Source organism: Bombina bombina, chromosome 3 (assembly GCF_027579735.1).
Source record: "Bombina bombina isolate aBomBom1 chromosome 3, aBomBom1.pri, whole genome shotgun sequence".
In the NCBI taxonomy this organism is placed as follows: Eukaryota; Metazoa; Chordata; class Amphibia; order Anura; family Bombinatoridae; genus Bombina; species Bombina bombina.
In genome coordinates, this window is record NC_069501.1 from 39,590,948 (window position 1) to 39,617,740 (window position 26,793).

At 38.6% G+C, this 26,793-nt stretch overlaps 1 protein-coding gene across 1 annotated transcript in view; it reads right to left on the reverse strand.

Annotated features, from left to right (window-relative positions):
• LOC128652197 (rab-like protein 3) overlaps positions 1–25,935 on the reverse strand; it is a 37,750-nt gene extending 11,815 nt beyond the window's left edge. Inside the window, exons 1-4 of the mRNA XM_053705138.1 lie at positions 25,920–25,935; positions 25,537–25,628; positions 15,194–15,323; positions 11,101–11,215 (exon numbers count right to left, since the gene is read on the reverse strand). Coding sequence (XP_053561113.1) covers positions 11,101–11,215; positions 15,194–15,323; positions 25,537–25,628; positions 25,920–25,935 — 353 coding nt within the window. The remainder of the gene's footprint in view (positions 1–11,100; positions 11,216–15,193; positions 15,324–25,536; positions 25,629–25,919) is intronic.
• Between the last annotated feature and the right edge of the window lie 858 nt (positions 25,936–26,793).

The window sequence follows — 26,793 nt, forward strand, 5'->3', positions numbered from 1 at the left end:
GAGTGCTACATTGTAAGTGGGTGGCAGAGGGAGCGCTACATTGTAAGTGGGTGGCAGAGGGAGCGATACATTGTAAGTGAGTGGCAGAGGGAGCGCTACATTGTAAGTGAGTGGCAGAGGGAGTGCTACATTGTAAGTGGGTGGCAGAGGGAGCGCTATATTGTAAGTGGGTGGCAGAGGGAGTGATACATTGTAAGTGGGTGGCAGAGGGAGCGATACATTGTAAGTGGGTGGCAGAGGGAGCGATACATTGTAAGTGGGTGGCAGAGGGAGCGATACATTGTAAGTGGGTGGCAGAGGGAGCGATACATTGTAAGTGAGTGGCAGAGGGAGCGATGCATTGTAAGTGGGTGGCAGAGGGAGCGCTATATTGTAAGTGGGTGGTAGAGGGAGCGATACATTGTAAGTGGGTGGCAGAGGGAGCGATACATTGTAAGTGAGTGGCAGAGGGAGCGATGCATTGTAAGTGGGTGGCAGAGGGAGCGCTACATTGTAAGTGGGTGGTAGAGGGAGTGTGGCAAACCTAGCCACTTCTGGACTATAACGTAAGAAAGGTTGTCTGTGACAGACCCTTCGGTCAGGACTGAAAGTGTTAACTTTATTTTCTAACCACAAGTGGCTGGCTCCAGCTACAATCTAATTAATGCTTAGCATTCTAGTGTTTGATCACCCCCAGAGAGAAACGCCTAAGTGATAAGGAGAGTCAAGAGTGTCCTGTGGTTGAAGTGTTTAAGTAATATAATCCTATTGTATCATGTCAAGGGCGCTTCTCCCTTTTATCTAATGTACAACATTCTTTCAACCCCCATCTGGGGGGGGGGGGTCAAAAACCTGTATAAATCTGTATGCTGCCTTCAAATAAAGTGTTATTCTGTTTAAAACCTGAAAACTGGCTGGGTTGTGAACTGCTGATTCCCTATGCAGGACATTGTTCCCTGGTGTTAACCCTTGGTATCCGGTTGGTACCGTTACAATTGGTGGCAAGCGACGGAATGAACCTTATCGCCCAGAAGAGCAACTACACAAGCCAGTAACCTCAGGAAGAGGGGGATTACTACAATACTGACTAAGATGGAAGGAGTACCAGGGACCGAAGTGAATGGAGATGGATTATTCTAAGCTAAAGAGACAAACGTAAAAGGAACTGCTAGAAGCCAGGGGAAAGATAGGCAGCAGCAAACCCAAGGCTATATTAATTGCTGAGCTGATGGAGGGAGACAGAGCTCGCAGCGCTACGCCTCCAGCAGCCATGGAGGAGACCCTATACCAGAGGGAAATAAGGACCAGGCTGGAATTTTTACCCCAACCTGTACCACGGGATATGCTATCCGTGGTAATGGCAGATGTGCAGGAGTACGTGATGGCACACAGTCCGCGGAATGCATCCTCCCGAGCAGAATCCATTTTGGACGCACTCAGCAACCCAGTAAGACCCAAAATCCCATACCATGCATTTAAAATGTTTTGTGAGGAGAAGGATGAGATTGATGGGTATTTACAGGATTTTGAGAGACTGTGCGAGTTACATGATTTGGAGCAGTCCGTATGGGTGCCGGTGCTAGCAGGCAAGCTAGCCGGTAGGGCAGCGGAAGCGTATCGCGCTGTACCCAGGGAGGACAGCAAGGATTACGCTAAAGTGAAGAGAGCGATCTTGGAAAGATATGCCATTACCTCAGAGGCATACCGGCGCAAGTTTAGAGGCCTGCGCAAGCCAGAAAGAGATTCCCATGCAGAGTGGGCCCACAAGCTGGATCAAGCATCTCAGGGGTGGATACAGGCCAGCCAAGCTACCACCATGGAAGAATTGCGACAACTGATGCTGTTGGAGCAATTCTTTAACGGCTTGTCCCCAGAAGCCCAAGAATGGGTGAGAGATCGAAAACCCCTCACCTTAACCGAAGCAGCCAGATTAGCAGACCAGCATTTTGATGCCAGGAGGCACCATGGACTACAGCCTAACAACGGACGGGCTAATATACAATGCCACACCTGCAAGCAGTGGGGACATATGGCACGTGAGTGCACCCAAAATCGGAGCAGACAAGCTTGGAACCAGGTCAGACCGAACCTGGCCCCAAGGGCGGCTGCTCACCATTACCAAACGGAGCCAGCCGCTCATGAGGTGTTGAGCACCCAAGCCGAGGAACCCCTGGGAATTCTGCATGAGGTGATGTCGGTCCAGGGACTTCGGGATTCGGGAGCTACTTTAACCCTGATAGCTCCCCATTTGGTGCCGGATACAGCACCCACTGGCGGATCCGTGGCAGTACGAGGGGCAGGGGGAGCAGTATACCGATTGCCCACTGCTAGAGTGGAGTACAGACCCCCAGTCACCCCAGCAGCTGCCAGTTACCAACCCCCGGCGCACCGCTATACCACACGGCCTCCGGCCACGAACTACCCTCAGAGAGCCCGGTTCAATTCGCGGGGCTACTCACAACCTATTCGGTGCTTTGGATGTAAGCAACTAGGGCACAAAAGACCAGAGTGTCCCCTAAATGCAGCGAATCAAGCACAGTCCTGGAGAAGACCCGCTGGCGGAATCCCACATAATCCTCAGCCTGTGGCCCGCTACGTAGAGGCGCCAGAATGCTGGGGCAGCCTACATGAAGCAGACCCCGTGCAAGCTGCCCACCGGAATAACCGGCAACGGGTTAAAGTGAATGGGAAGGAGGTCAGTTGTCTACGGGATACTGGTGCTACCATGACCTTGCTTCAAGAGAACTTGGTGCCTAGGTTAGTTAAAAATAGAAAGAGCCGGAATTTTATATCCGCAATCAAAACAGAAGGCAATAGATATTTAGATTCGGAAAACATAAGTCAAGTTTTTCATGCATTTTATAAGAAAATTTATAATAAGGTCAATATCAATATGGATAACCTAGAAAAATTTTGGACAAAGATAAAAATGCCTATAATCCCGTCTGAATATCTTAAAATTTTAAATGCACCGATATCAGGGGAAGAAATTCTCAAAGCAATAGAAAAAATGAAAAAGGGCAAAGCGGCGGGCCCGGATTTGTTACCCGCAGAATATTATAAAATCTTAGCAGATGAAATTAAAATTTCATTGGAAAAATTATACAATGACTATTTCTGCTCTAATAATCCTATGTCTAAATATTTCGCGGCGGCTAATATTTCTTTAATCCTGAAAAAAAATAAAGATGCGGAAAATCCGGCCTCTTACAGACCGATTTCTGTACTGAATAGTGATTATAAGATTTTAACTTCTATTATCGCGACTAGGCTTGCTAAAGGGTTAGAATATATTATACATCCCGATCAGACGGGATTCATGACTGCCAGGAGTTCGCTAAAAAATATCCGTAAGGTTACTTTATTATTAGACTATTTCTGGAATCTGGAAAAGAGTAAATTAAGCAAGAGGTCTACTGATCTCGCACTACTTACGCTTGACGCAGAAAAAGCGTTTGATTCGATCATATGGTGTTATTTATTTCAGGCTATGGAAAAATTCGGTTTAAAGGATCAGTTTATGCTCTTTGTCCGCAAAATATATGATTCTCCGATATCCTATCTTATAGTTAATGATGCTTTGTCACCAAAATTAACACTCGAAAGGGGTACTAGGCAGGGATGCCCTTTATCCCCTCTACTATTTAATATGGCACTTGAACCGCTCGCAATCTGGTTGAGGGATAATTTATCAGGGGTTTCTTTTGGTTCTCATACGATGAAAGTATTACTGTATGCGGATGACTTGTTACTAGTTTGTGAGAATACCCCACAAACTATGCCACTAATTCAATTCATGTTAGCCGAATTTAGTTCTATCTCCGGCTATAAAATAAATTTTGAAAAAAGCGAACTTTTATGGGTAAATAAAGTTAGGGCGAGCTGTCAATCTCATCCTTTTAAAATAGTAGAGTCCTTTAGATATTTAGGTATCATACTGCATAAAAATCCACAAAAATGGTATAATTTAAATTTTCATCCAATTTTAGAGAAGGCAAAGAAAGATCTAGAGCTCTGGGCCGCCTTTCCTTTATCTATCTCTGCTCGAATAAATTTAATCAAATCAATTATGCTTCCACGTATTTTATATCCATTACAGAATCTACCTCTACTGCTTGCCAATAGAGATATACAGTGTTTTCAAAGATCTGTATCCAGGTTTATATGGGGAGGAAAAAACCCACGTATTTCTTTAAATAAACTAATGCAGAAGCGTAACGCGGCAGGCTTAGCTCTTCCCAATCTTCGATTTTATAATCTGGCTACGTTAGCTAAAATAGCGTTAGATTGGATTACAGATTCTAATAATTTTGCAACTATTGATATAGAAAGTTTTCTTATACAACCTTTTGCTTTAAAAGCTCTGTTACATTGTACTTTAAAGTCACTTACATTTAAGGTTAGATCAATGATTACAATTAAAAATATTGTTATAGCGTGGCAAAGGTTGTGTAATATCATGCAAATTGAACCACACTTTTCGAAATTCTTACCTATAGTTGGGAATCCAGACTTTAAGCCAGGGTGCCAATATAAAATGTTCAGATTATGGGAAGAGAAAGGGCTTATTAATGTAATCCAAGCACTTAATGAAAACATGGAAATGCTTCCGCGAGAAACCCTCTTTAGTCAATATGGCTTGGATAGGAGTAATGATTTTGCATATCTCCAGCTAGCTCATTTTTGCTATAAACAGAATCTCGTTATGGACGTAATGGATAAATGGGCAGACCTTGGCATCTGTATTAATAAATTTAGGAATGGTAATACATCTATCTCTTTATTATATGATCTGTTGCTGGCTAAACAAAGCTTACCTGTGTTAGAGAATTTATGTAATAGTTGGATGAAGATATTGCCTAGGTGCGAGGCAGACACCATTAAGCAGAGTTTGATTCTTTGGATAAATGTGTTATTCCTACAAGCTGGAAAGAGTCACATTTTAAACTTGTTAATAATTATTATCTGACACCTTTCAAGATGTCACGTTTTTTCCCTAACCAGGTTTTTGTTTGTAATCGCTGCCGGTACCCTAAAGCGGATATGTTACACATCTTTTGGCTTTGTCCTAAAATATTTCAGTTATGGCAAAAAATCCAGTATTGGATTACCCAGATATTTAAAGAATCATGGCAAATATCTCCAGAGCAGATATTTCTCTTTGAATTATCCAAGGATATGCCAGTGCATTTTCAATATGTGGTTAAAATCTCTATTTTAATAGTAAGATTTCTCATCATTAAAAATTGGCTGGCCCAAGAAGCGCCCTCTATGGGGGCATTCCTTAAAGAGATTCAAACACATATAATATTTGAATCTTTTTATAAAAGATTAGCCTCTGAAAAGAAAATAGCAAAATTTATTCATACTTGGTTACCTATAATTAAATCCTATTCGCTTGCTATACAAAAACATATTCTTAACCCTTTTCTTAGCTCCAAATGTTTTGCTGACTTGGTAGTCTTGAATGAGTTTCCACCGATGTGGGTTTCAAATTTTAGAGAGGTAGGGTAGGGGACGATGGGTGGGGGGCTGCTGAGTGAGAGGAAGGAACCCCCCCCTTTTTTTTTTTTTTTTTTTTTTTGTGTCTGTGTCTGTGTTTGTGTTTATTTGGTTTGTTTTATTATATTTGTTTTATGAATTAGAAAATATCTCAACTGCTATTGTAGGAGGTCATGTAGCAGGTATAGTTCATAATGAGGTTCAAATTGTGACATATAGACAAACATGTTTTATGTTATTATTGCAAGATATGCACCAAAGTTATGTTTTGTTCTGTTATCATGCTGTTGACCTCCTTACTTGATGATTATTGTATATGATTTTTTGAGTGAGAATAAATAAAGGTAAAAAAAAAAAAGAGAACTTGGTGCCTGAGAAACAGCACACTGGAGACACTGTGGCTGTGAGGGTAGCAGGGGGCACTGTGTTCCGCCTACCTGTTGCCAGGGTACATTTGGATTGGGGAGTGGGCGCTAGACTTGTGAATGTGGGGGTCAAGAAGGACTTACCTGCTGATGTTCTCCTTGGAAATGACTTGGCCCCCCTTGTTTCTGCCTATGCTCCCATGGATCCCGCTAATGTTAACCCTGTGACTACCCAAGCCCAGTCCCTCCGGGAAGAGACGCTTCCATGTTTGGGGTGGGGGCAGTACTGAGCCAAGTTGGAGCAGATGGCGGAGAACACCCCGTAGCTTACTTGAGCCGAAAGTTGTTGCCCCGGACATCCCCAAGCCGATCCGTTGGGATCAGACTGTGTATGCCGGCTTGGTTCTGGGGGAGCATTGTGGCAAACCTAGCCACTTCTGGACTATAACGTAAGAAAGGTTGTCTGTGACAGACCCTTCGGTCAGGACTGAAAGTGTTAACTTTATTTTCTAACCACAAGTGGCTGGCTCCAGCTACAATCTAATTAATGCTTAGCATTCTAGTGTTTGATCACCCCCAGAGAGAAACGCCTAAGTGATAAGGAGAGTCAAGAGTGTCCTGTGGTTGAAGTGTTTAAGTAATATAATCCTATTGTATCATGTCAAGGGCGCTTCTCCCTTTTATCTAATGTACAACATTCTTTCAACCCCCATCTGGGGGGGGGGGGTCAAAAACCTGTATAAATCTGTATGCTGCCTTCAAATAAAGTGTTATTCTGTTTAAAACCTGAAAACTGGCTGGGTTGTGAACTGCTGATTCCCTATGCAGGACATTGTTCCCTGGTGTTAACCCTTGGTATCCGGTTGGTACCGTTACAGGGAGCGATACATTGTAAGTAGGTGGCAGAGGGAGCGCTACATTGTAAGTGGGTGGCAGAGGGAGCACTACATTGTAAGTGGGTGGTAGAGGGAGCGATACATTGTAAGTGAGTGGCAGAGGGAGCGTTACATTGTAAGTGGGTGGCAGAGGGAGCGTTACATTGTAAGTGGGTGGCAGAGGGAGCGATACATTGTAAGTGGGTGGCAGAGGGATCGATACATTGTAAGTGGGCGGCAGAGGGAGCGATACATTTTAAGTGAGTGGCAGAGGGAGCGTTACATTGTAAGTGGGTGGCAGAGGGAGCGATACATTGTAAGTGAGTGGCCGAGGGAGCGATACATTGTAAGTGGGCGGCAGAGGGAGCGATACATTGTAAGTGAGTTTTTAGTGTCCTTACATATGGAGTTGAAAAGGACAACGGGGGTGAAGTACACTGGGAGACGGATAACAGGCTCACTGACAATACAGGCTCATTAAACAAAACAAAGCTATCTTTAGTATATAAATATGTACACAAACACGCATAGTTGTAAACACACACAGATACATACACAGTGGTACCAAATATTATTACAATACAATTACACCTTGAGAGTTTCTATAGTGCACACAAAATGTAGTATGTATCTCTGATAAACACCCTGTAAATCTCTTGAGAAAGTTTGCTATGGTGGCAGAGGAAACGCGTTGAGTGGGAGGTGTTCCTGCATACGGACATTCTGAGTTTTATTCCTAATTAGTTTGCTATATAAAGTCTGGCGAGTATACGAACAGAGGAAAGGTTCCGATTTCCACAGCTACAAAGGTTACGCTTGATAAGCTAACGATATGCCTATTTTTTCTACTATCTTGTGAGTGCATATGTATGCACATGTTATTTGTTCCAATAAATTATTTAGCAACTGTGAATCGGGGTTGCACTTGAGTTTTGTGTTACAGATCTTAACTTCAAGGAAAAACGCCAACAGCACGTTTTTGATTTGAGCAGCAGTATCCAGTTCACCAAGTGAATTTAATAAGAATACAAAGTCTGACTTAGATCTACAAGGACAAAGAATTCAAGGTTTCTTCCCATGTTTGACATGTAAATCTTGTAAGTTCAGTAAGAAAATTAAAAAAGTCCCTTCAACCAAAAGTAAATATATCCATTCCATTAATGAAAATATAAGATGTACTGATAGGAACGTTATATATCTGATACAGTGTTCCTGTGATTTTCAATATTTAGGCCAAACGAGTAGACCATTAAGAGACAGAATTCGTGAACACCTCCTTAACATCAAATGGGGTAATGAAAAACATCTATTGTCCAAACATTTTAAGGAGGTCCACAATCAGAAACCAATAGGCCTAAAATATTGGGGAATTAAGAAATTAATAAAAAATAGAGGTGAAATACTTGAGAAAGATCTGCTATTACCTGAAGCAGAACTAATATTTAAATTCAAATCACTTTCACCCAATGGATTAAATGCTGACTTTGATCTCAATCCATTTATTTAATCATAATTGTATCTAACTATTCCTATTTTCTATATTTTGTATATTTTTTTCAGAAATATTCTCTACAGACAGGAATTAATAATATAGAATATAAAACTATCAGGAACTATTTGAATTTTCTTGTTGGTAATAGACAAGGGCTAGTTCCCTTTAGCTATAAGCAATATTGTTCAATCCACTATTTTATCTCATTTGTATACATCTTCATCTTAACGTTTTAGATATTATAGGTATAATAATACAATATGCTAAAACTGGTTTTAACATCTATTCTTCTTAGACAGGATTATCTCTAATATCCATTTACATATAACTATTAATTTAAACGTATTAGATTTTTTATTGTAACTATACCTTTTTTATACCTGTTGCCTGTATCATTTTATATGGTTCGTATCTTTTTTTAGAACACCTCACATTATAAAATAATTTTTCGTATGTATATATTTATCCCTTCCAAATTTGGGACTTTTTTCTCTGTCAGTTTTTTACTTATAACTCCCAAAAGTAAATAAGGAACACTAAGGAGTTAACATCTATTGATTACTAATTACATCTGGACTAATCCAATAGAAAGGAGGAGACCATTGACTATAAAACTACTACAATTTGCATCCACTAGTATGAATTCTTTTTGATAAAGGCGCATGAGTGAGCGCCGAAACGCGTAATTGAGGATACAACTTGTGGATGCCATCGGTAATAGTGCACTTTACCCGCTATAACTTCATCTACTACAGGATCATCTTTTAGAAGACCCCCCAGTACTCCGTTTTTAAGATACCCGTACTGAAAGCCAATCCTGGTTGTTGGAACAGTCACGTGATCGGGTATTGTACGTGCAGACGTTGCACAGACGCTGGAGCCCGGTATTGAGAATCTACCAGGAGCAGAGATACACAGGTCTGCAGCTGCATAGCAGACGGAAAACAATCAACAAACGGAGGTCCGGTAAGAGGAGCAGTGGGGGCTATTTTTATATACATCATTTTGAAACATTTCCAGTATTTTACTCATCGTCTTAATTCAAACCAGTGAACATTGCCTACAAGTTTCAGTGAACTTATTTGGAAGGGATTTAATTTTTTGGACATTTTATCTGTATGTTTTGATTTTAATTTTTTTGTGGCCACACTTATATACTTATATATTTTTTCTGAATTAAGCGCTTAATTCTTAGTGTCTTATACCTGTTCTAATTGTTCGTATCGTATTTGCATTATTATTTACACACGACGCACAAACTTGATGCACTTTAACTTTGCACTTATCCAACCTATTGTAAAGTATTTCCTGCACACTTAGTAATGCATCCAATTGGATCTTATTCATTCTATAATTACAGTTGAACACGGCACATTTCAGCTTATTTGCACTGTTAGTCTAGTGAATTTTTTATGTTATTCTCTCCTGTATTAAATTTTTAACTCCTTAGAGTATTTTAATAAATTCAATATACTTCCGTACCTAGCTTGTTTAGCGCTCCTCTCTTTTTTTTAGTATTGTATCCAGTTCGCTATCAGGCTATTACCAGGAGAGGATTGTGTGTGACATACCAATGTGAACTCACCCTACTCCCTGGAGTCTCCTGGCATATAGGATTACCAAATTGGTGACTATATATTTCACAGTAATGATTCACTGAGACTGGCAGTTTATTTACTCCGCAGTATACAGTATCTTTGCACTGCATTGTTTTCCACCTTCTACAGCATGTACCTATTTATTAATATTTATTGGTTTGCAATCTATCCAGAGGTTCCAATAATATTTTTTTGCAACGTAAATTGATACTTTTCTTTTTGGTTCCATTCTTAATCCCATTTCAACGCTGAGTTATTTGTGTGTTGTTACGGTTACCCTTAGTCTCGCTGAGAGATGGACCGCTTAGTAGCCTGGATCCCTATTGCTAAAGAGGGGAGAAGCTGCTTTCCATAGTATTCTATATGAGTCTCGCAAATATAGAATAATCTCCCTTAGCTGCAGTACAGCTAGGATACCCTTCTGCCCACAAAAACGAGTCAACGCTGCGATTGAGGGTCAAACAAGAACTCAGGACTGGGATGCCCAGCCTGCTTTTTATTAAGGTTACATGCACACAGGGCACTCCCAGGGGGAGAGGGGGGGAAGCACAAAATCCCCCATCACACATTTAGATAGAGAACACTGTCCTTTGACAGGCCACAATAGGATTACAGTACTTAAGATAACAAGTTTACAAGTTCATCTTATCAATTAGCAGTCTGGCTCCAGAGGTGATTAGACAATAGTTTCTAAAAGCTGAAAAAAAAAAAGAGTTAACTCTTTATGAAATGATACTTGTTACGGTTTTCTTGGAGCCCTTCTTAGGCGCTGGCTTGCTGGTTCAGGCATTGCTGCTGGGAAATAAGCTCTTCACAACAAAATAACTAATGCTTCTGTAACATGTGTGTTTCATGTATCTCTGATATATAGGTGTACCACGGAGCCATTGCGGGTTTGGTTCCAGACCACCGTAATAAAGTGAATATCGCAATAAAGTGAGTCGCACACATTTTTTGGATTCCCATTGCATATAAAAGTTATGTTTACACTATAGTGTAGTCTATTAAATCTGCAATAGCATTATGTCTAAAAAACAATGTACATACCATAATGTGTATATATGTGAAAAATGGCGCCAATAGAATTGCTCGACACCTTTCCCTTCAATTTGTAAAAAAACACAATATCTCCAAAGCACAAGCAAAGCTCAATAAAACAGGTTTGCCAGTCTGTATTAAAGGATAAATACTACATGTACAAAGTAAGAGTTACTCATTAAGCTAAATAATCCGGTAACATGAGACAACATACATTAGGTTAGAGAGCGGCACATAACACATATACGCACCCATTGGTCACCAGGACACCCGTTGGCTGAAGGTCTCTGTTCAGAGCTTCTAGTGACCAGCGATATAAATTCTGAGAGGATTTCTTGTTTGTTAAGTCATGAATGAGAATGATACCTGAATAACACAATCAGAATAAATACTGATTATTACACATAGCAGGATGAGTTTCTGCACATTGCTACCTCTTATTTACTGAAACCAGACTGACCAACAATAACAAGAGAATCCATTAGCAGAATGTAGCCCCCTAGTTATTCAGTGTATCTCTTCCGGAGAGGAATATCAGATCATTTAACAGCAGAGACACAAACTCACTTACAGTAAAGCACTGATTTACAGTCACAGCAGAGAGACATGGTCCCAACATTATCTATCTATCTCACTGCCTTTATATCTGTCTGTATCCATCTATATTACTATCTTTATATATGTCTGTATCTATTTATCCATCTATATCTATCTATATTACTATCTTTATATCTGTCTGTATCTCTCTATTTATCTATCTTTATCTATCTATCTTACTGCCTTTATATCTGTCTGTATCTATTTATTCATCTATATTACTATCTTTATATCTGTCTGTATCTATTTATCCATCTATGTTACTATCTTTATATCTGTCTGTATCTATTTATCCATCTATATCTATCTATATTACTATATTTATATCTGTCTGTATCCATCTATATTACTATCTTTATATCTGTCTGTATCTATTTATCCATCTATATCTATCTATATTACTATCTTTATATCTGTCTGTATCTATTTATCCATCTATATCTATCTATATTACTATCTTTATATCTGTCTGTATCTATTTATCCATCTATATCACTATCTTTATATCTGTCTGTATCCATCTATATTACTATCTTTATATCTGTCTGTATCTATTTATCCATCTATATCTATCTATATTACTATCTTTATATCTGTCTGTATCTATTTATCCATCTATATCTATCTATATTACTATCTTTATATCTGTCTGTATCTATTTATCCATCTATATCACTATCTTTATATCTGTCTGTATCCATCTATATTACTATCTTTATATCTGTCTGTATCTATTTATCCATCTATATCACTATCTTTATATCTGTCTGTATCTATTTATCCATCTATATCTATCTATATTACTATCTTTATATCTGTCTGTATCTATTTATCCATCTATATCACTATCTTTATATCTGTCTGTATCCATCTATATTACTATCTTTATATCTGTCTGTATCTATTTATCCATCTATATCTATCTATATTACTATCTTTATATCTGTCTGTATCTATTTATCCATCTATAGATATCTATATTACTATCTTTATATCTGTCTGTATCTCTCTATTTATCTATCTTTATCTATCTATCTTACTGCCTTTATATCTGTCTGTATCTATTTATTCATCTATATTACTATCTTTATATCTGTCTGTATCTATTTATCCATCTATGTTACTATCTTTATATCTGTCTCTATCTATTTATCCATCTATATCTATCTATATTACTATCTTTATATCTGTCTGTATCTATTTATCCATCTATATCTATCTATATTACTATCTTTATATCTGTCTCTCTCTATTTATCTATCTATATCTATCTATCTTACTGCCTTTATATCTGTCTGTATCTATCTATCCATCTATATCTATCTATATTACTATCTCTATATCTGTCTGTATCTATTTATCCATCTATATCTATCTATATTACTATCTTTATATCTGTCTCTCTCTATTTATCTATCTATATCTATCTATCTTACTGCCTTTATATCTGTCTGTATCTATCTATCCATCTATATCTATCTATATTACTATCTCTATATCTGTCTGTATCTATTTATCCATCTATATCTATCTATATTACTATCTTTATTTCTGTCTGTATCTCTCTATTTATCTATCTACAGTATATCTATCTTACTGTCTTTATATCTGTCTGTATCTCTCTATCTATCTATATCTATCTATCTTACTGCCTTTATATCTATCTGTATCTATCTATCCATCCTTATACACACATTATATTTCGAATGTAAGCTCACAAGTCCACCAGTCCTCTTGATCAGCTAACATAAAGATGGTTTACAGCTTACTGTGACTAAAGCGCAGAGCCCTCTACCTGTTATGATTCATGTAAATGTATAGTAATTATTGTACTTCACAACTGTATACTTTATGCTACAGCCTCTAGATGAGGCTTTGGAACATCAGGTTATATATTTGATTGTACCCGTCTTCTATATAACTCCAAAGTTACACAAAAATCCTAAGACATCTCCCGAGAGCGCTATTGTGGCCGGCATAGATTTGGTCCTAAGTAATGCTGCTAACTTTTTATATCGGGTGTTGTCACCCTTGGTTGCCGTGGGTAAATCCTATGTAAGAGATACAAGTGAATTTCTTGGTAAAATTAAATCATTTGGCAATATTAAGGAAGATGTTGTGGTAGCCACATAAGATGTGACCAGATTATACACGTATTCCCCACCAAGAGGAAATTGGAGTCATGTGGCCAATACAACACAAAACAGGATAAATCTGTTGGAATTATTTTGACTTATAACTATTTCATCTTTGATGGTACTTTCTATATGCAGAAAACAGGCACTGTGATGGGGTTGAGTGTGGCCCCATCATATGCTTTCCTAGTGATGAATAGCATTGAGGAACATTATGTGCATACTAATGTTAGTTTTCAACTAAACTGTATAGCATGGTACTGCTATATAGATGATTTGTTCATCTTCTGGTGTGGTTCAGCTGAGTCATTTACATTTATTAAATTAAATTTAACAGTTCTTTTTTTAAATTTATATCCAAGAATGATTACAATCAAACTGAATTTCTAAACACTTTAGCGGATAAAGAAGGAAGTGTTTTAAAGAATGACTTATATGTTAAGCTAACTGACAGGCATTTTGACCCTTATAATGTATTTAAAAGTGTGCCAAAATCACAATTCTTGAGAGTCGAAAGAATCATGTCTTACCCGAAACAGAGGGATTTGAGATTAGATGAAATGTAAATTAAATTTAAGCAAAGAGGATATACAAAAGATTAACTTTTAGGAGTAATTTACACTGCGTATTGAACCTTAGGGGTAGAAATAACTACCAGAATAGGATGACCTTTGTCAGTACACACAATACACTTAGCACGGATGTTCATAGGATCCTTACCAAGAATTGGCATATACTACAGGACACATGCTCTAAGATGAAGGAATTTAATGAGTTACCTGGGGCTGCTTATTGAAAGGGCCATGTCTATGGCAAAAGATTAGTTAGAGTGTTAGTTCCCCTTAGTGGTAAAAGTACTCCATATTTTGGTAAACCTAAAAATTGGACGTATCCATGTTTGAGCTGTGCACATTGGAATAGTGTTATTAAAGTTTTTTTCCAAAAGAATCTCAGACAGAAGCTGTTATTAAAAGGGATGACATTTCTCATCCATATACAGGAAACAAAGTACAAAATCAAAGGTTTTTATACATGCAATTCTTCTTATGTAGTTTATGCTTTAAAATGCTTGTGTGGACTGTTATACATAGGTGAAACAACCCAGAGAGTTAGGGATTATATAGGAAATCATAAGTCTAATATAAGGAACCCTGACTTAAATTATCTTCCAGTCCAAAACTGTTTCATACTATGAGCCAACAAACCAATCAGTTGGAATATGGTCCTGGATAGGGTAGAAAGAAAAATCAGAGGTGGCAACAGGCAGAGATTTGCTCTTAAAGAAGCTAGATGGACTTGGAAATGAAATGCATTTAGGCAATATTAACATGTCATAATACAGTTTATATATATGTAACCTAAAGATAGTTTTATACTTTTTCAATACTGTTATATACTTAGTACCCTGAAAAAGATAGTACAGTACTGTAATCAGAAAGGTAATATTTGTTGTTTTTAAAAATAAATATTAATTAAAAAGTTTGTATTTCAGAATAAGTTTGGATTTTGGAATTCCGGATCTGTACCTGTACATAACAGGGCTGTCTCTCTGTGCTACAATAAGGTATTACTGTGGCAGAACATGTAACGGCACAACGCATGAGAACCTCACCATTTACAGCATTGTAAAACACGGCTCTTGTGCTCTTCACACTGCTGGCGCTGCCAACCGATCCGCCAACGTCCCACAGCTCAATATAATACGTCTTCTCTTCAGGCGTCCCTTCTCGGTACTCATGAATCTGACAAGGAAAAAAAATCACTTATAAGCAAGAGAGACTCCTATGTAATCTACCGTTATATGGCCTGACAGATTATGGCCATGTCTGTGTTAGTGGAGTTTGTCGCTCCCGCTGGATATATAATGTAGTAGGGACAGGGTGCACTTACTGTTACAGGTAAGTTAGACTTATTACTAAGACCAAGAAGATCAGACACCTGTAGAGCCATAACTCACAGCAATATAAACACATACAAAACATGCATATGAGCTTGAAGGACACGTAACACTGAGATTGTAATATGAAATATTGGTTTATAATAATAATAATAAATAATAATATTATTATCATCATTTATTTGTATAGCGCCGCCAAATTCTGTAGCGCTGATATGTTTATATGTAGTAAAAACATTTGTAATATACATTATTTATTTTGTTTGCTTTTGTGCAACAATTGCACTTGTCTTATACTCCCTAGAGAGGCCGAAAAGCAAATTCTGTATCTTGCAAATTGCCTAAACCAGCTACAACAGAGTTTCCTAACTCCAGTCCAGATCTGATATTCCTTTTTGTGCTGTTGTTTAGCATCAACTGCACTCAAGCAGGAAATCGTTTAAAGGGACAGTCTACTCCAGAATTTGAATTGTTTAAAAATAGATAACCCCTTTATTACCCATTCCCCAGTTTTGCATAACCAACACAGTTATATTAATATACTTTTTACCCCTGTGATTATCTTGTATCTAAGCCTCTGCAGGCTGCCTCCTTATTTCTGTTCTTTTGACAGACTTGCATTTTAGCCAATTGGTGCCCTCTCATAAGTAACACCACAGGCGTGTGCACAATTATCTATATGGCACACATAAACTAGCGCCCTCTAGCTGTGAAAAACTGTCAACTGCATTCAGATAAGAGGTGACCTTCAAGGGCTTAGAAATTAGCTTATGAGTCTACCTATGTTTAGCTTTCAACTAACAATACCAAGAGAACAAAGTAAATTTCATGATAAAAGTAAATTAGAAAGTTGTTTAAAATTACATGCCCTATCTGAATCATGAAAGTTTAATTTTGACTTGAGTGTCCCTTAACTCTTGTACAAATTGTATTGTAGAAGCATATATAAAATGTAATGTAGAAGCATATATAAAACAATTCTAAATGCAAATGTCAATCGTTTTGATAAGTTGATGGGTAAACAAATAAGTTCAATAAGTGATATATTCCCCTTGGTTAAACATGATGATAAAAAATCAGGTGAAAAAATCCAGTGCAAAAAAGAAAATAAAAAATGAGAAACAATCACAAAAATTAATTCAAATCTGTGAAGCAGTGGGAAAGGTGTAAAATGTGATATAGGGATCCCCAAAAAAATGAAAAAATTAAATATAAATGTGTAAATACCAAAAATATCCAAAAAATAGAAAAATGTGGAAAAATGTTAAAAATAAATTAAAAATGGAAATAGTGCATCCAAATGTCAATAGTAAAAATAGGTGTATATAATCCAAATGGGTGTCAGTTAATGAATGTCAATAAGTGATCCTCCTTACGAGTGTAACCGTGTGAGTGAAGATGATCTTTCCTTTAGCTGGATAATTGTGTTTTTCTTTCTGTATTATCTTTAATAATTCCTGTAATTTAGAAAAGTGACATAGTGCAATAACATTTAAAACCATAAGTAATAATGAAATAATGCTCACCAATTTTGTCAACGCGTTTCGGCCTATTTAACAGACAAAATTGGTGAGCATTATTTCATTATTACTTATGGCTTTAAATGTTATTGCACAATGTCACTTTTCTAAATTATAGGAATTATTAAGGATAATACAGAAAGAAAAACACAACACTCTTAAGGAGGATCACTTATTGACATTCATTAACTGACACCCATTTGGATTATATACACCTATTTTTACTATTGACATTTGGATGCACTATTTCCATTTTTATTTTATTTTTAGTTTCAATATTTATTTTGAACATTTTTCCACATTTTTCTATTTTTTGGATATTTTTGGTATTTACACATTTATATTTAATTTTTTCATTTTTTGGGGATCCCTATATCACATTTTACACCTTTCCCACTGCTTCACAGATTTGAATTAATTTTTGTGATTGTTTCTCATTTTTTCTTTTCTTTTTTTCACTGGATTTTTTCACCTGATTTTTTATCATCATGTTTAACCAAGGGGAATATATCACTTATTGAACTTATTTGTTTACCCATCAACTTATCAAAACGATTGACATTTGCATTTAGAATTGTTTTATATATGCTTTTATATATGCTTCTACATTACATTTTATATATGCTTCTACATTACAATTTATATATGCTTCTACATTACATTTTATATATGCTTCTACATTACAATTTATATATGCTTCTACATTACATTTTATATATGCTTCTACGATACAATTTATATATGCTTCTACGATACAATTTATATATGCTTCTACATTACATTTTATATATGCTTCTACATTACAATTTATATATGCTTCTACATTACAATTTATATATGCTTCTACATTACAATTTATATATGCTTCTACATTACAATTTTATATGCTTCTACATTACAATTTATATATGCTTCTACATTACATTTTATATATGCTTCTACATTACATTTTATATATGCTTCTACATTACAATTTATATATGCTTCTACATTACATTTTATATATGCTTCTACATTACATTTTATATATGCTTCTACATTACATTTTATATATGCTTCTACATTACAATTTATATATGCTTCTACATTACATTTTATATATGCTTCTACATTACATTTTATATATGCTTCTACATTACAATTTATATATGCTTCTACATTACATTTTATATATGCTTCTACATTACAATTTATATATGCTTCTACATTACAATTTATATATGCTTCTACATTACAATTTATATATGCTTCTACATTACAATTTATATATGCTTCTACATTACATTTTATATATGCTTCTACATTACAATTTATATATGCTTCTACATTACAATTTATATATGCTTCTACATTACAATTTATATATGCTTCTACATTACAATTTATATATGCTTCTACATTACATTTTATATATGCTTCTACATTACAATTTATATATGCTTCTACATTACATTTTATATATGCTTCTACATTACAATTTATATATGCTTCTACATTACAATTTATATATGCTTCTACATTACATTTTATATATGCTTCTACATTACAATTTATATATGCTTCTACATTACATTTTATATATGCTTCTACATTACATTTTATATATGCTTCTACATTACAATTTATATATGCTTCTACGATACAATTTGTACATGTTTTAACTATATTTTATTGTATTTTTAGTTTATTTGTAACATGGATCCATGATATTAGGTATTAAATGTTTGAATAATAAGATGTGACAAAACCAATCTCGCCACTGTACATTGGAGGGCCTGTTATGGAACATTCTTTGGGCTGGAGGTACATGGGCTTAAGGATACCCAGAGACTGCATGGAAATATGGAATTTTATATGCTGGACACCCCATGTACTTTCATACCTCTGTCTTATGTCTATGTCACCCTGTATCCATAAATACAGGATGGGTACAGGGTGTGAGTGCCCCTTGTGGGAGCAATTGTGACTCTATAAGCAAAGTGGGCATAAAAGACTTTATAGCTAATAAGAACTGTTCCTATATTCTGTAATAAGATGTATTCTATGTATGTTTAAGATCTGATTGTGTCTCAGGAGTCTGTCTGGGTAAACTGATTGTGTCCTTGTGTGATTATGTTAACTAGACTGCCCAACATCAGATTGTCTGAGTAAACGTTCTTCCCTAGTTAATTAACTTAATATGTTAATCTGTTTTACCTGTGAATAGACAATTGTTTGATGCATTGTTCATATGTTTGCTTTACTGTTAAATCAATGCCCTTTGTAACCTGAAGCGAGGGTGTATAAATCTGTGTGCTGCCTTCAAATAAAGCAGATATTCTGTTTTAAACCTGAAAACTGGCTGGTTTGTGAATTGCTGATTCCCTATGCAGGACGTTGTTCCCTGGTATTAACCCTTGGTACACTGTTGGTACCGTAACATTGGTGGCAGCGACGGAATGAACCTTATCGCCCAGAAGAGCAACTACACAAGCCAGTAACCTCAGGAAGAGGGGGATTATTACAATACTGACTAAGATGGAAAAGAGAAAAGTAAATTTTGCAGCTTTTAAAAACTTCCTGGAAACAGAAGGAGAGATTGATGGGTACCTTGCGGATTTTGAGAGGCAATGTGCACTACACAAGGTACCCGCAGAGGACTGGGTCACGATATTATCTGGAAAATTATCCGGCCGGGCCAGAGAGGCTTTTCGGGCCATTCCAGATGAGGAAGTCAGGGATTATAATACTGTAAAAGAGGCTCTGCTCTCCAGGTATGCGGTTACACCGGAGGCATACCGGAGACGGTTCAGAGACACTGTTAAATTAGCTGGAGATTCCTACCTTGAGTGGGCATGTAAGGTGCACCGCACAGCAGCTCACTGGATAGCGGGGTGCCAAGCCATATCTGGGGAAGAGGTGCTGCAGCTATTCCTGTTGGAACATTGCTTCGACAAATTACCCGCAGGAGTTCGAGAGTGGGTTCGGGACCGTAAACCCTCCACCCTGCAGGAAGCGGCTCGCTTGGCAGATGAGTATACGGATGCCCGCAAACTGGACACTGCTACCACTAAGCCCCCTGCTAGAGTGGAGTACAGACCCCCAGTCACCCCAGCAGCTGCCAGTTACCAAACCCCGGCGCACCACTATACCACACGGCCTCCGGCCACGAACTACCCTCAGAGAGCCCTGCGGTGCTACTCACAACCTATTCGGTGCTTTAGATGTAAGCAACTAGGGCACAAAAGACCAGAGTGTCCCCTAAACGCAGCAAACCAAGCGCAGTCCTGGAGAAGACCCGCCGGCGGAATCCCACGTAATCCTCAGCCTGCGGCCCGCTACGTAGAGGCGCAAGAATGCTGGAGCATCCTACATGAGACAGACCTTGTGCAAGCTGCCCACCGGAATAACCGGCAACTGGTTAAAGTGAATGGGAAGGAGGTCAGTGGTCTACGGGATACTGGTGCTACCATGACCTTGCTTCAAAAGAACTTGGTGTCTGAGAAACAGTACACTGGAGACACTGTGGCTGTGAGGGTAGCAGGGGGCGATGTGTTCAGCCTACCTGTTGCCAGGGTACATTTGGATTGGGGAGTGGGCGCTAGACCTGTGAATGTGGGGGTCAAGAAGGACTTACCTGCTGATGTTCTTCTTGGAAATGACTTGGCCCCCCTTGTTTCTGCCTACGCTCCTATGGGTCCCGCTGATGTTAACTCTGTGACTACCCGTGCCCAGATCCGTGCAGCAGAGACTGACCCACCTGCTGCTAAGCCCCAGGACGCTGAGCTCAGTAAATCTCTATCCGCTATTGATATGTGGAGGTCCCGTTACAATGCGCTGATGAAGGAGAAGAGGAGCGCAGAGGAAAAAGCACGTTTAGAACAGGAATCTCTGCTAGACAAGCTGCACCGACAGACTGCAGAAAACACCAGCTTGAGAGTGGAACATGAAACATTAAAGACAAACTTAGTGACACTGGAGGAGAAGCTGACGCTGGCTCATAGTGAGGTGCAGCAACTCAAGGGCACCCTATGTCAGTATGAAGGGATTGTGGATACCTATAAAGAGCAGGTACAGAAAACTCGTAAAGAAGCTGATGGGATTTTGAAGGACTGTTTGGCCCTGGTCTGGGCACTGAGGAATTTGAACCCTTGTTTGTATGGACAGGAATTCTCTCTCATAACGGGAATACAGATGGATTGTCCCAGCAAACTGACATGCCTACCAGGCGCTCTGGTGGTATATGCCACAGTATATACCCTGGACAGCCGAGCATGACAAACCAGAGGGAGAGGAGTTTGATGGTCCTGTCCCCCAGCAACACGGCTGTTTAGCCAAAGGGGAGACGATTGGTCTCCCCCTCCAGCAGCACAGCTATGTATCCGAAGGGGAGACAGTCGGTCTTCCCCTCCAGCAACCAGGCTCCCACCAGGCTACTTCCATGGTAGTGCTGGCACCCGGGCAGAGTACAGCTGGTCTCTGCCCACCTCGCAACCCACCAATTCAGCGTACCAGTCCCCCACACAGCTGTGGTGAGGCACCTGGACATGGACAAGTTTTCCCCGTACTCAGGTGTAGTAACCATTTATTGTGGGTGGGCTGTACTACTAATTGTGTTTTATGGGTGGGTTGCTGGACTAACCAGGGCACTGACCGGCAGGAGGTCAGATACCCTGTTAGTCTGTTTGGAAAAGGGGAGAGATGTGACAAAACCAATCTCGCCACTGTACATTGGAGGGCCTGTTATGGAACATTCTTTGGGCTGGAGGTACATGGGCTTAAGGATACCCAGAGACTGCATGGAAATATGGAATTTTATATGCTGGACACCCCATGTACTTTCATACCTCTGTCTTATGTCTATGTCACCCTGTATCCATAAATACAGGATGGGTACAGGGTGTGAGTGCCCCTTGTGGGAGCAATTGTGACTCTATAAGCAAAGTGGGCATAAAAGACTTTATAGCTAATAAGAACTGTTCCTATATTCAGTAATAAGATGTATTCTATGTATGTTTCAGATCTGATTGTGTCTCAGGAGTCTGTCTGGGTAAACTGATTGTGTCCTTGTGTGATTATGTTAACTAGACTGCCCAACATCAGATTGTCTGAGTAAACGTTCTTCCCTAGTTAATTAACTTAATATGTTAATCTGTTTTACCTGTGAATAGACAATTGTTTGATGCATTGTTCATATGTTTGCTTTACTGTTAAATCAATGCCCTTTGTAACCTGAAGCCAGGGTGTATAAATCTGTGTGCTGCCTTCAAATAAAGCAGATATTCTGTTTTAAACCTGAAAACTGGCTGGTTTGTGAATTGCTGATTCCCTATGCAGGACGTTGTTCCCTGGTATTAACCCTTGGTACACTGTTGGTACCGTAACATAATCATTCATATGTTAATAAATGTTTGACTAATAATCATTCACTCGTTAGATTCTTCCTTTGCCTCTAGTTTGGCGCTCTTGGATCATTTGTTATATTTGTGTTCTCTTTAGGGTCAGCTAGATACCCTACTTTCCAGGAGCTATAAGGAAGTAGGTTGAGCGCTGGTAGACATTTTAAACACCCCTTAACTCTAGTTTGTTGGGTACCTGGAGGGCTGGAGCTGAGAATCACTGGCTTGCACAAAGCAGAGGTTTACAGTACTTCTGCAAATCAGTGATAGCTACAAATGTATAGTATGTAGAGCTTCTGCAATTCAGACATTCTAATGTAATAAGTGCATGCCATTTCTCCATTAGTAAGCCTAGATTTCTAGGTATGTAACCCCCACAAAGGGGTTAGACACATAATTAAAGTCCCAATTAAGAGTGACAAACCTGGAACTCCTGAGCAGGCGCCTGCCAGTGATTCAGTCAGCAGGAGGCTGTTGTACAACCCTGTCAGTAGCTGGTTGTGTTTGGCTTGGGAACTGAAATGCTTGTCAGCTCCTGGTCATGACTTTACCTATGTGTTTAACCTATTTGTGAAGATTAAACACATCGTTATCTAACCTTAAAGGGATAGTCTAGTGAAAAATAAACTTTTATCATTCAGATAGAGCATGCAATTTTAAGCTACTTTCTAATTTACTTCTATTATCAATTTTTCTTCATTCTCTTGGTATCTTTATTTAAAAAAGCTGGAAAGTAAGCTTATGAGCTGGCCTATTTTTGGTTCAGCACCTGGATAGCGCTTGCTGATTGGATGGCTACATTTAGACACCAATCAACAAGCGCTACCCAGGTGCTGAAACAAAAATAGGCCGGCTTCTAAGCTTACATTTTAGCTTTTTAAAATAAAGATACCAGTGAACAAAGAAAATTTGATAATAGGAGTAATTTTGAAAGTTGTTTAAAATTACAGGTTCTATCTGAATCATGAAAGTTTAATTTTGACTAGACTATCCCTTTAACTACAAAAAAAAGTGAACTCAAAAAGAGGTATAATTATCCCATAATCCTCTACTAAAACATTGCTAAGAGTAACACTAGGACTAATTAAAAAAAGATGGCCTTGGGGCTAAGGTAGGTCTCATGCAAAACAAAGGGCAGTCAATATATACTTCACAATCAGTTTCGTCAGGCGCTAAGGGAGGAGGGAAGAATGGAATTCCTCAGCATTCACATACAAGCCCACCTGTGTGCGCTGAAAGGCGACCTCCTGTCTGCAAGCGCCCTGGGAGTTAACTATGCAGCCAATTTCTGACTATAACCTATTGCCAATCACATCACTCACACACAAGTTTCAATATTTCAGTGCTTCATATTTCATAACGATACAAGTACTGAGTGAATACTCTCTTATTTTGTAACCATAAAGAAAGTGGTATCATTAACAACATGCGCCCCTTAGCCCCGCCCACCATAAGGATTGTTGATTTTATTAGCGGCACTCTCAGACTGAACTGGGTACACATCCTATTACCCTGCAACATGCTCAGCTTTTAATCTTAGCTGTGAGTTTGCGAGTGCTGGACTTTCTCTGTGTGTTGTATTAATTTAATTAATTTTTCCCTATGGGCCTTGCACCCAGGCTTGTCTGGGGTTAACTGCCTGTGACTCTGGGGACAGCACAGCTTCCTGAGATTGCTATTGAGCACCCAGGGCTGAGCATGGTCATAGGATCTGTACCTAGTCCAGTCTGAGAGTGCAGTCCTCTTCCGTGTTTTGTATATACAGTTTATTATTATTACTCACTCAAACTTTCTTTTATTACAGGTGCAAGAAGGGAAGAAGGGAAGAAGCAAGATTAAGCTTCGAGAAAAGGAAATGTAGCAATAGAAAGAGAATGCACACAAATACCAAATGGAATAGGCCAGTCAGTTTGACCTCCATTGCAGGGAAATTAATGGAAACTCTTTTAAAGGAAAGACTTGTATCTTTCATTCAGACAAACAACTTAGAAGACAAAGGACAGCATGGTTTCACTGCTGGAAGATCATGCCTGACTAATCTAATTGATTTCTTTGACCATGTAACTAAAATAATAGACCAGGGAGGAGCCGTAGATGTTGCATATCTAGACTTTAGCAAAGCATTTGACACCGTCCCACAAAACAAACTTATTCACAAAATGTATTGCCTTGGAATAGATGCTAAGATTGTTAAATGGGTAGAATGCTGGCTTAAAGACAGATGGCAGAGGGTTTCAATTAATGGAGTACATTTCAATGAGGCATCAGTTACTAGTGGTGTTCCCCAAGGGTCAGTTCTTGGGCCTGTTTTGTTTAACATGTTCATAAGTGATATTGGAAGTGGGCTTTGCTTGTTTGCTGATGATACAAAAATTTGTAACAGGGTAGATGTTCCAGGAGGAGTTGATCAAATGAACTGTGATATTAATAAACTAGAGGACTGGTCAAATAAATTTAATATTACCAAGAGCAAAATTATGCATATAGGATCCAAAAACCAATTATAGTCTCAATGGTACATTACTGACTGTAACTAAAGAAGAAAGGGACTTGGGAATTATTATTTCAGATGATTTAAAATTTGGTAACACAATGCCGCAGTGTAGCCAGCAGGGTGGTGGATTCATGGAATGAACTTCCATTTGAAGTGGTAAACACAAAGACTGTAAAGGAATTTAAAAATACCTGGGACATGCATAAGGCTATCCTAAGGAAAAAGTAACATGTAATATGGGTAGACTTGATGGGCCTTTTTGGTTCTTATCTACCGTCAAATTCTATGTTTCTATATATATTATGTTAAATACAATGGGTTTGCGCACGAGTAAGGGAGTTTTTTCAATTTTTCACTCTCTTTTGAAGTCTTATGGGGAATACGTTAATGAGGTTGTGATATTTGAAGTTTGTCTTTTTGTGCGTCGGGTTAGAGCTTGTGCAAAACCTTTTTACTTTTAACTTGTAATATGCACACTAACTGACTGCGCAAAAAGCTAACTTCTAGCGAAGTTAACGTGCAAGCAGGAGCACTAAATAGCAAGGCACTTGTAATCTAGCCCTATATCGGGTTAATCGGGCTATACAAACTCAAAATTCACATTTTCACACCTTGGTTATAACAGAATGATGGTCTCTACCAGCTTCCTTTATGTCCGATACTCACCCTCACATCAACCGAGCAGCCAACTGTCCATGAGGGATTTCCAAGGACCTGGTTCTGACACAGCAGATGGACAAAGGATGATTTTCCAACGCCTGTAAATAATAGTTATATCATTAACAGGAAATTGTGGGTCAGATTACACCATCATCTAATAATTATTTGTGAAAAAACACCATATGGGGCATTTTGGGAATCATAACAAGGTAATAGAGAAGGTAAATCTACATTTAGTGTGAATAAGGTTGTGTTTACTGGGACATTTCACAACATATGATAAGAGCCACTAGGCTCTGGCAATCAAACATAGCTTGTTCTAAACAGCCAGCGCCCTCAAAACAGAGTGACAAGGTACAGCCCCCTTCCTCTGCCCAGTCCCAACCCACCTACAGACCAGTGCATACCCAGTTACAGACCAGTTGCGATCCAAATATATACCAGTTCCAACCCAGCTGCAAACCAGTGCCGACCCAGTTATATGCCAATGCTGACCCACCTACAAACCATTGCCAAAACACCTACAAACCAGTGCCTACCCAGTTACAGACCAGTTGCGACCCAAATATATATCAGTTCCAACCCAGCTGCAAACCAGTGCCGACCCACCTACGAACCATTGCCAGCCCACCTACAAACCATTGCCGACCCACCTACAAACCAGTGCCGACCCACCTACAAACCAGTGCCGACCCACCTACAAACCAGTGCCGACCCACCTACAAACCAGTGCCGACCCACCTACAAACCAGTGCCGACCCACCTACAAACCAGTGCCGACCCACCTACAAACCAGTGCCGACCCACCTACAAACCAGTGCCGACCCACCTACAAACCAGTGCCGACCCAAACACATACCAGTTCCAACCCAGCTGCAAACCAGTTCCGACCAGTTATATGCCAATGCTGACCCAAATATATACCAGTGTCAAACCAGCTGCAAACCAGTGCCGACCCAGTTACTGGTTATAATGACCTAAGCAATGAAATCCTTAAAAGTCTGAGAAAACATTGGCACATTTTAAGCACATGTAACCCCCTAGTTAAAGAGTTTCAAACTGCATTCATGACAGCCTTTAAACTGAGTTGTAATTTACGTGACTCGGTTAAAGCTGATATTGGTACTTTGAAGGGTAACACACAGAGCTATTTAAGTGAATAAAACTTTGGTTGTCTCTCTTTTGTGCACCTTGGTGTCTAATAAATTTCTGAATTATCCATGAACTTTTTGAAGTGTTGAGTGTTGCTGTCTCCTTGGACTG